Source organism: Lycium barbarum, chromosome 4 (genome assembly GCF_019175385.1).
Source record: "Lycium barbarum isolate Lr01 chromosome 4, ASM1917538v2, whole genome shotgun sequence".
Classification (NCBI taxonomy): domain Eukaryota; kingdom Viridiplantae; phylum Streptophyta; class Magnoliopsida; order Solanales; family Solanaceae; genus Lycium; species Lycium barbarum.
In genome coordinates, this window is record NC_083340.1 from 25,808,454 (window position 1) to 25,819,249 (window position 10,796).

Genomic DNA, 10,796 nt, shown 5'->3' on the forward strand with positions numbered 1-10,796 from the left:
TTTCAATATAAATACATAAATAAATGTATATCAAACTCGTTAAAAGGAAATTCGTTTTAATGATTTTGATGCTCTAAACTTTTAACAAGGTAAAGTTCAATATAACACCACATCTAGTCCTGAGCTGCAGTTGGATTTGTCTCAATGATAAGATGCAGCCATGGCTGAAAGACAGCCAACTTGAAAAATGCATTACACTAAGCAAAAGAAGACTTGCAAAGCCATTAACCCCGGCTATTTCATTTTACGTAACGGTATTTGACTGGACACAAAGTTTAAGATCTTAATAAATTTCTAGATTATTTAGTTTTACTAGAAGAAAGTATCAAAATGGTTTAAAAGAAAGTTTTTAAAGAAAACATATTCAAAAAATAAAATTTTGAATAATCTAGTTAATTTGAAATCTTGAAAGCTATGAAATAGTTGTAAAAGGAAGGAAATGGTGTCAAACAAGAAAAATCAAATCAAAGATAAAAGTTGAATATAGCGACTATGAAATTTGATATCTGTGAAGAAATTGTATAAAATGAGATAATGTCAAACACTTGAAAGAGTATCATATAAATTGGAACGAAAGAATATCATATAAGTTGGAACGGAGTAGCACCTTAACATATGCACAAGTCTATTAGTAAACCTGCGAGTTGAAGAACAATACTCCATTTCAGCATCAACTTGCATTATAAAAAACTTCCTCGAAAGAATTGGTTTGGAACGTGAAACTCACCTATCTGTTGTAAAAAAACTCCACATGGCAACAATTTTGCTGCTACTGACTTGGTAGCCAGAAGATTATACCATGACTAGCTAAGCAACTGTACAAATTAATATCTACTGATATAGCAGCAGGACAGAAAAACGGAAGAGGAGCGATGGGGTAGGGAGGAAAGGGCAGAGAGAACTGGTCTCCTTGGTCTCTCTAGATACAACAGCATGTAGTTGAACATTACAAGCTCCAAACTGATAGCATTCAAGTGGTTGGTCCGATAAATATTTGCAGCAGATGCTCATAATTGTTCACTAAATTTCCCTGCACTAGAAAAGATTGCATAATGTTTCAAACAGCTAATACCAAAACTTATTGACAAAGGGAAGAACAACATCATGAAAAGTCAATCTGTTTTCAGTTGGTTATTTACTATTTAGTTCTTCAGTTTCTTATAAATGTGTTACAGAAGAAGTCTTATTTTTCTCCAAATTTCAGAGGTCAACAAGAATGCAGTAACGAATTTACATGCTACATCTTTTGTTTAGCTGTTACTCTCTCCAGTGACCACTCTCTTCCTTTTTCTACATTTAACCTCTTCTATACTCTCTGACTCAATTGGTTACATCATCAATTAAATAATTGTTCATCTTAGTTGACATAAATGGTTACATCAGTGCAGTTGACGTGAAAGGTTCACAGTATAGTTGACATAAATGACATCAATAACATATGAAATATATGCAGTTGATTCAAATATTTAACATTTGCTCCAAACTGAAGCACAAGCAAGGTGAGTAAGCATTAGTAAGTAACGATAAATAGCGAAGTACATGAATTCTGTATCTCTTTCCTTAGCTGAGAGAGAAGGAGCGAACTCTCGTGTTTCCTCTATGACTCTATAGTAGGGCTGGCAAAATGGTCAAAAAAATGGTTAACCATCCAATCTGACCCATTAGATATGTGTTGGATAACCGACTCTTTAGAAGTGGATCAAATATGGATATTATCCATATTATCCACTTAAAAAATAGATATCCAGATGGATAATAGGGATATCAATACCCATTTGTATTCTATTATGTTTCATAAGTTCTTGTTTTCTCGGAGTCTAACCTTTTTCTATTTTATTTTTCCTGAGAACCTAAACTTATTTTGGTTTTTAGCTTATGTTCTCACCTGAATATTCCTGAAGCCATGGGTAATACGGATATCCATATTATCCGTCAATTAACCCATTTTTTATCAGGGTTAAATATGGGCGGTCAGATATTTTATCCATTTTTGTTTAACCCATTTTCGACCCGCCCATATCCAATCCTACTATATAGTATGATTTTCTAACGGAACTTTTTACAGATGACAAAGTATTCAGTGTTTCAAAAGGTGATGCTGGGGATAAGGCCCCTGGACCCGAAAGATATACCAAAGCTTTTTACCAGAGATATTGGTCATTCAAAAAGGAGGCCTATTGGAAACCTTTGAGCGCTTAAGTAAATGCTGCCTTCAGAATACTCTTCCCTAAAATGAAGGAGCTATTCAGTCAAAAGACTTTAAATCGATCAGTCCTTTGAGTAGCATATACAAAATCATTGCAGTATTCTCAATGAAAGGATGAAAGTGGTGACCAGGAAACTAATCTCTGAATCTGAAAATGTATTTGTACAGCATGTGAGGTGCCAACGATTGTTTGGTTACAAGGCAAAAGCACAGGGTAAAAGGAGTCAATTGCAAAGTACACCCGGAGAAAGCATATGACAGTGTTAACTCGAGTCAATTGCAAAGTACACCCGGAGAAAGCATATGACAGTGTTAACTCGGCTTTTTGCTAAATTTGATGACGGCTATGGGATTTGGAGATAAATGGATTCAGTGATTGATAACATGTGTTACTAGAGTCAGGTTCTCGATCCTAATCAATGGAGCTCCTATAGACTACTTCTGGCTACAAAGAGGTCTCCTTTCCTCTTTCCTCGGTAGAATGGTTGGTAGCCAGCTAAAAGGAAATTGATCAATGACCTTTCATTGGTATTGAAAGACAGAACACGATTGAGGTATCCCATATGCTATATGCAAATGATACCCTGGTACTCTCTGGTGCAGAGGATCACAACTAAGGTAATCGAAAGTAATTATGTTAATTTTTTAAATTGTTTCTGAGCTACATGTCAATTTGGCACCGAGCAGTTCTTCTTGGAAACAACATAAACAACATGGAGAGACTAGCATGTATACTGGGGCATAAAAGTGGAGAATTTCCTCCTATGTACTTGAGGGCCTTCTCCTTGGAGCTAAACATAGTCACATAGACAGACTGGTGTATGACAGAATGTGGTGGCAAAATGAGAAAAATGGGCTCGCTTCACGGGAAAGGCAATATCTTTATTTTGGGGATACACTCACCCTCATAAATACTGTATTCGATGGGATTCCAACTTATTATATGTCATGGCATTCAATACCTCTAAAGGTAGTGAAGGAACTGGATAAAATAAGAAGGGATTTTTAAGGAAAGGTGATTCAGAGAGCCACAGATTACACTTAGTAAGATGGAGCAAGGTTACACACTCTTAAAAGTGGGAAAGGCTGGGAATTAGAGACCTGAGGAAGCATGACAAGAGCTTACTCTTCAAATTGCTACCGAGATCCAATGTGGTAGAACCAGCTTTGCGGGAAAAGTATCATCATAAAGTATGGTTTGGATGGGCCATGGTGCAATAAACAAACAGCTGAGCCATATGGTGTACCTCTCTGGAAAAGCATTCATAGGCACTGGGAAGAATTTCAAATATTAATAGAGATTGTAGTAGGTGATGGAAAAAAGAAACCAGAACGTGGATTGACCAATGGTTAGATCGAACCCCCTTGACGCAGGCCTTCCGTAAAGTTTTTGGCATGGTTCTTAACCAAGAGGCAACTATTGCATTCCTGACTAGTGAAGGACAGAATTAAGGGCTAAGGAGGAAATGTTTTTGACTTGGAAGTAGAAAACTTACCACAATTACTACTCTAGTCAGAAGGCATACACACTCAGCCAAACCAGATTATCTAGTCTGCAATTCACTGTAAAATCTTGCTACCACTTGCAATTCACTGTAAAATCTCCCTTCAAATTTGAAACTCTCCTAATACAGTTACTTATCATCATCATACTATCCTATAAGTGGGAAGACTCTAAGTGCAAAGTTGAATTACCAAAATGTACATTAAAAGTTGAATGACATTATTGCCCCTCGTCTAAACACTCTTTTTATAATATTTTTGTACTAAATAGTAAATTTAATTTCCAATAAATGATAAATGAAACATTAATTAAGAAGTCAACCACTTATTAACCAATTTATTATGCTTTAAGGATAATCTAAAGAGTTGCAAAACGAAGTTCAAACATATTCCCAGTTCAATTTGATCTATCTGAAAATCATTCATCATTTGTATGCATTAATTAAAGAAAATTATAGCTACTGTGAATATGACATCTCACAAGAAATGCAATGTAATCTTCTCAGCCACTTTCTTACGTTTTCCTCTCAGTTTTCTATAACTAAATGAGTTAAAAGACTTTTAATCTTCCTTATTTATTTCATGATTTCATCTAGATAAGTTAGACATGTGAAAGGAATTGCAGACTTTTCAATTTTCTCATTTAGTATTCATTTGTGTTATAATTAGCAACAATTCCAACACACTAAATATAATGAGCAAAATCCTTGCTAAGGCAGTGGAAATAAAGAAGAGAAATACTAAGAGGTCTTTTCTTTCCAAAAAAAATTTCCCCCAAGAAAATTAGCTTAATTTTTCAGACATCTATCATGAAGTCATGATTAGACTTTGTGCCCGATTTAATTCCTCCTTCGACGTAATCTATGATTATCCAACTTAATTTACAAGGTAATGTTTCCTCCAGTTTTTATATTGTTTAATTTCTTAGTGGTTAAATTTTTGTTTTACATTATTGCAATTGGCTACATGTATTGTTATAAATACCAAGTGTACTATATAAGTTGTTTATGACTTAAACCTACATCTAAATATAAGTTCTAATAATATTATTATTAGGAATTTCTTCCTTTCAAATCAGTTTAATTCATCATACGCTATTTTATTATTGTTTATACCATTTTAAAACGCCTGTACTGATCAGCATGAAATACACGTACAACATACATGTCCAATAACTAGTCAACAAAAAAAAAAGGAAACTCTCCTAATACAGTTAATTCACTGTGATTTTTACAACCCAATGTTCAGTTTCTCCCAATACAGTTAATTTCTTTCTGCCTTAAGGGTTATGAAGGCCTATTTGCTAAAACAAACACCCCTCTTCTCCCAGTCCCACCATCCTACAATGTCATTAATTTTTTTCTGCCTTAAAGGTTATACAGCTTTCCTACTTCCTAAGACAAACACCCGTCCTCTCCCAGTCCCGCCAGCCTCCTACAAAACCCTACCACAAAAAGAGAAAACTTTTTTCAATTTCTAAAATACACCGTACTTCCCCCCTCACAAGACTTTTTTCAATTTCTAAAATACACCCTACTTCCCCCCTCACAAATCCTAGCGCAACCCCATGAACCCTACTCTTGCCCATGGACACAAATATTCTCCTATTTCTCACTTTTACGGCATTCCATTTTAATTTCTTCAAAGAAGAACATATTGAAGAAGTTCTTTTTATTTTTATTTTTTTTATTTTTTGAAACTGGTAAATATTGTATTCCTCAGCATTAAGGACATGCTGGAAAACTTCAAAAGGAACAAACAGAGTAAAAAGAAATACTTACAGTGATTTACTAAGTCTACAAGTTGATCTATATCTTCTAAGCCTATCTCTTTACACCAAAAATAAAAAGATACTATACAATTCCATTTGACTTTTTGAATGGAATTGGATCTATCTTCAAAATATCTATCATTTCTTTCTCTCCAAACAGTCCACCACATGCATTGGGGTATTATCCTCCACCACTTCTTCTGCCCTTTGCTATCTCCTCTCTGATCCAACAACTTAGCAAGTCTGCAGTGTGCACAGGCATGGTCCACTTTGTCTCTGTGAGGCTGAGAAAAAGTGCCCATATTTGTGCTGTGAATTTGCAGTGCAGAAATAAATGGTTGTTAGTCTCAGTTGTTTCTTTGCAAAGAAAGAATCTGGAAACTATGATAGAACCCTTTTTCTTCAAAACTTTATGAGTCAAACATGCTCTCTTGGCTACCAGCCAAGTGAAGCACTTCAGTTTAGTTGGTGCTAAACTCTTCCATATGTTTTTCAATACTTTCTGGTACACCCCATTTTGCACCATGTTCTCCTTCTTGTAAGCCCTATTAACAGTGAATTCCCCATCTTTGCTATGTTTCCATCTTAAGTTGTCAGGGTTAGATTTGATCCCCTTGAATTCATCAATAACTTTTAGCAAATTAGCCAGCCTATCCACCTCCCAGTCATTCAAAAATCTCCGGAAGGATAAATTCCAGCTCTGTGCAGTCCAACAATCATTGATTGTAGCCTCAGGGTTATTGCACAAGATAAACAGATCTGGAAAAGAGTCCACTGGAATTTGATCATTCCAACCATCCTTCCAAAACTTGGTTTTTCTTCCATCCCCCACTTTTACCTGCAAATTCAACTCCAGCTTAGGCCACAAATCTCTGATTGTCCTCCAGACCCCTACACCATAGGTATTAGAGCTCAAATTAGTGCACCAAGGACTGGATTCACCAATGCATTTTATGACTTCTTTCCATAAAGCTTGATCCTCCCCGTTGTATCTCCATAGCCATTTCATCAGTAAGCTATTGAAGAAGTGTATAAGCCACCAGGGCCTGGAGCCTTATCCCCTTCAAATATATTCACTGCTCTACTTCTTTTTTATGGAAGGCCTTTCCATCCAGATCTTTTCCTCTTCTGATAATTTAGCCAAGTTTTCATCCTCCCATTTAGGTCTCCGCTTTTCTGTTTCAGTGAAGAGATCTTTTGTAAAAATTCAAAGTATGATCTCTTATTGCATCTTTTTCAGCCACCAGATTTCTTTCAACTTGAATTCTATCAATGCAATTATATCTCTAAAACTTTTGCAATATCCTCAAGTTCCTTACTTAAAGCATCTCTAGAAGATATTAATTATCCTCAAGTTCCTCACTCAAGAGAATTTTCAGAAAGGAGGGATCAATATAAGCAAATGCTCATTGTGTGAAAGACAAATAATGACATAAATAACCTCTTCATCCATTGCGCATTCACCAAGAAAATCTAGGAACTCATCCTGAACATTGTGGGAATCAATTGGACTGTGCCTAGGACAACGAAAGAGCTGCTGCGAGGTTGGTATATTAAAGGGATGTAAAAGGAAAAGATTGAAATTTGGAACTCAATCCGTTCAGCTGATTGGTGGACCAATTGGAAGGAAACGAACATAAGAATTTTTGAAAGCAGATTGAATCTATAATTAGCATTAAACACAGATTATCTCTTCACTTTTTTTTCTTTTTTGGGTGTGACATGGCTGTTGCAAATTATACAGAGGCCATGATAGACTTATTGAGCTCTTTACATAATCAGCGGGATGTGTCCACCATAAATATTCAACAGCACCTTCAGGTTGCTGGATTCTCAATAATATAATCGTTCAACGATCAAAGTAGAAACAGCAACAAGTTGAACAGACAGTGGGAGAGGGGGACGTGGAAGAAAGGAATGGTAATTTATTCTAACATGACAAGCAGACACCTCATAAAAGAAAAGTTACAGCACAGATGAATAATACTGGAAAATGTTCTCATTGTTTTTTCCATAAAAGCTGGAAACAAAAAGACATAAAAGAGCTAGTAAGGAGCTCCATGGGGAAAATATAGACATAATTCACTCACCTTGTTAATGCTCAGGAATTTCTCTGCATGTCAAAATTGTCATCAAACTGAAGTACTGGTGCTTGAGTAATTTTTCACCAGCCACTCATGAGGATATGGGTATAATATCTCGGTGTTGAATTGCCAAACCATGATTCTTGAACAGTTCATTGGTAAACCTTCCATTTGGCTTTCATCTTCCACCACTTGTTCGATAAATGTGCTCACCTGCAAATAGAATCACTAGGATTGACATTTGCGCATAAGGTAATATAGACAACAGCTGTAATATCCCTTCCCCTTTCTTTCAAGGATGGTACGGCGCAGCGTTCCAACTTCAAGTTCATTTTCACTAGCCATGTTCTCTAAAGTACACCATCACATTAGCTTTGGTGACTGTGGAACTATCCACTAACAGAATTTCTTTTTTTAATTAACAATCATCAGGGATGCAGGGTAGATACAAAACTCACTTGTGAACTAGCTCTGACTGTATCAGATTGCCTTATAGGTTCTAGTGTTGGTCGGTGCCACCTCTTTGGATCCCAAAGTATCGTACTATTGAATGCAAATCCTGATATTTCTGCATAGAATCTCTGAAATCTTTTTGCTCTACCTTCAGTGTGCCAACCTATAACCTGAGAACCGTTACAGATTGGACCCTGTAAGATAACTTTCCTATTATTTTCAGCAAGTCTTGCCACAATCCATGTCCCGAACCGGCTGCATACAACAAAATCTATCAAGAAAGTTGATATGTGGAATCATAGAGTCAGCACATCACCTAGAGGGGCATGACTCACTGCATTTAGACCAAATGCTTATACCAAAAAGAAAAGAAGAGAGGCACCTAAGATCAGAGTGATCAAGAAGCCATAGGAATACGGAAGTTACCTGATAAGGACGGACTATAAACAAAATAGTAAAGTAATAGCTTAAGCAAGAAAAAAGGAAATGAGAACATGCAAATATCAACTAAATTGAGCATAGGTAATGTTCCATAAGGATATAGACTACTGGAAACTTGCTTACACTCTGCTTTATATCAACAAAAGTAAAACAAGGTTGCTAACACGCTGAAAGTAAGAAAAATTAATAAATAGAGTACCTGATTTGTCTCATCTGCTCAAAGATATCAGCAGAGTATATGTTGTGTTCATCAGCAAAATAGACAATACCATCGAGACGGTGTCTTTCAATGTGAGAGAGTGCCACATTCCTTAGGTGAACATTTTTCTCTTTCACATCAGTTAAGTTCTTGCTGCACACAAGATGCCTGTACATGACTCCAGTTCTTCTCAATATATCAGCAGTTTCAACAGATTGAGAGTTCATCTCAACAACTATCCACAATAAAGGAGAAGGCACCAACTTTAATGCATAGGCCAGACGATTTAGATAGTGTGCTTGAAATGGCCGAATTTCTGTAGGTGTCACAATAATCAAAAGCTTACGGGACACCATCAACTCTTGGTCAAGTGATTGGTTAAACGGGGCATTGAAGGCAATTTCGTCTTTCAGTTCAACATGTACTAATTTAGGCTCTGATGTCGAATTGTCCGTGATAGGCAAGTCCTCAATGGTTGAAGTCATGTTTCTAGATACGCCATATGATCGGGCATTTTCTTCGGGCTGGAGGACGTCAAAGGATAAAGCTTGATGTTTAGATATAAAATTTGTTGACAAATTCAGTAATGGAGTAAGGCCAATAAATACTCCAAGAACGAAGCAGAAAACGAATTGTAGAAGCGCTCTCCTCCAAATGAGCCCCTTTAACTTTGACCTATCTAAGGGCCTAGAAGATCTTCGTGACAAAAGACCAACTACAAATGTCTGAACCTTGTATAATGCATAATCCAATGAACCAAAAGAAGACATCAATGCACCAGTTGGTGTATAGCTATGATTGCAGGACGATGACTTGGACAGTGGAGAGGCCGCCACAGGACTTTCTCCATTCATAGCGCTTCCAGGACGAGGCACTGGGGACAACGTTCTTCTAATCGAAGCCATAATATTAATCAGGCAACCTTAAATTGTTTCAAAGACACTCTTGGCACACTAAAATAATACCTTACAGGCCTTATCCAACTAAATCAATCAGGTGAAAATTTTGTAATTATAGATAGCTAAAAATGAGGGAAAGCTTATCAAGTACAATGAAGATATCCTCAATAATGGAAAATTCAGCACAAGTTCAACTAACCTCAAAGCAAAGTTCAACCAACCACTTGACTCTTTTGGCAGCACAAAAGTCCATCACAATACACTATCAATTCCTCAAAATTCAAAACTCTTCTAAGTAAGTATTGATCTATACTAAAACAATGAAACAACATGTCTATCAAAAATCATAACTTTAACACAGAAGACCACAACACCCCACCAACCAAATCTTGAAATAAGTCAACAAAAGGCCAATACCAATTAAGAAAAAGTCAATTCTGACCTCAAGAAAACACCAGATTTGAACTTGAGATGAGCAAATCTTGAGCTCAAATGAAAAGGGTTACTCCATTTTCTTCCAATAAGAAAAGGGTCATCAATAAGAGGACAAAGAACAAGAAGAAACAATCACAATTGTTATGCCAAAAAAAAAAAAAAAAAACCTCTTTTTGAGACAATTTAGTTAAGGTAGTACTAAAATAGAAACTTGAAAACCGTTTCTTGGACAACTAATCAAACATATAGAATGAGCTGAAAGTGTTCAATGTTTTGAATCTTGAGAAAAAGAGTAGACTACTTGGCCACTGTAAAAAGCAAGAAAAAAAAAACAAAAAATGACATTTATGAGCACTCTTTATCTTTCCTTTTCTTTTTTTTTTTTTCCTTTTTAATTACTACTCACTTTATATGTTTTTGTTTTTTAGGGTCAGACTAGTCACCTTTTATGTTGGCACATTCCACAATATTTGAATCATTACATGACCGGTATTATTGTTTCAAAATATTTAATTTAACTATTTGATAAAGTAAATTTAATTTTGATATAAACTTTTTATAAGACAAATTCATAAATACTACTCTAATATTGTTCCTGCTATATACTAATAAAAAGAATACTTAAAAGGATCGGACAAGAGAAAACGTCTCCACCTTTCAAAGGAATAAAAAATGTGCCAGTAGTTAGTACAATAATTTAATGATAATAATTAGGATGCAGATTCAAAATTTTCTTTTATTCTGTTTTTATATACATTCATCACGTTAGCTCAATTTATTTTCCTAGTACTTTATGGATTTTTCT

The 10,796-nt window shown here is 35.7% G+C and overlaps 1 protein-coding gene across 5 annotated transcripts; it reads right to left on the reverse strand.

Annotated features, from left to right (window-relative positions):
* Nucleotides 1-532: 532 nt before the first annotated feature.
* LOC132635635 (probable beta-1,4-xylosyltransferase IRX9H) lies at nt 533-10,356 on the reverse strand. 5 transcript variants are annotated; one of them, XR_009580638.1, is made up of 5 exons: nt 8,658-10,354; nt 8,023-8,272; nt 7,571-7,777; nt 728-1,030; nt 533-637 (listed from the first exon to the last, which is right to left on the reverse strand). XR_009580638.1 is itself a non-coding variant. In XM_060352097.1 (5 exons), exons 2-4 carry the CDS (start codon nt 9,509-9,511, stop codon nt 7,613-7,615), a joined length of 1,269 nt encoding a protein of 422 aa, XP_060208080.1. In that variant the 5' UTR covers nt 9,512-9,545; nt 9,756-10,354; the 3' UTR covers nt 533-1,030; nt 7,571-7,612. The 5 variants fall into 5 exon arrangements, 4 of the variants coding, with proteins under 4 accessions (XP_060208080.1, XP_060208079.1, XP_060208078.1 ...); XM_060352097.1 differs by having other exon boundaries at nt 533-1,030; nt 8,658-9,545; nt 9,756-10,354; XM_060352096.1 differs by having other exon boundaries at nt 533-1,030; nt 8,658-9,548; nt 9,756-10,353.
* Nucleotides 10,357-10,796: the final 440 nt, after the last annotated feature.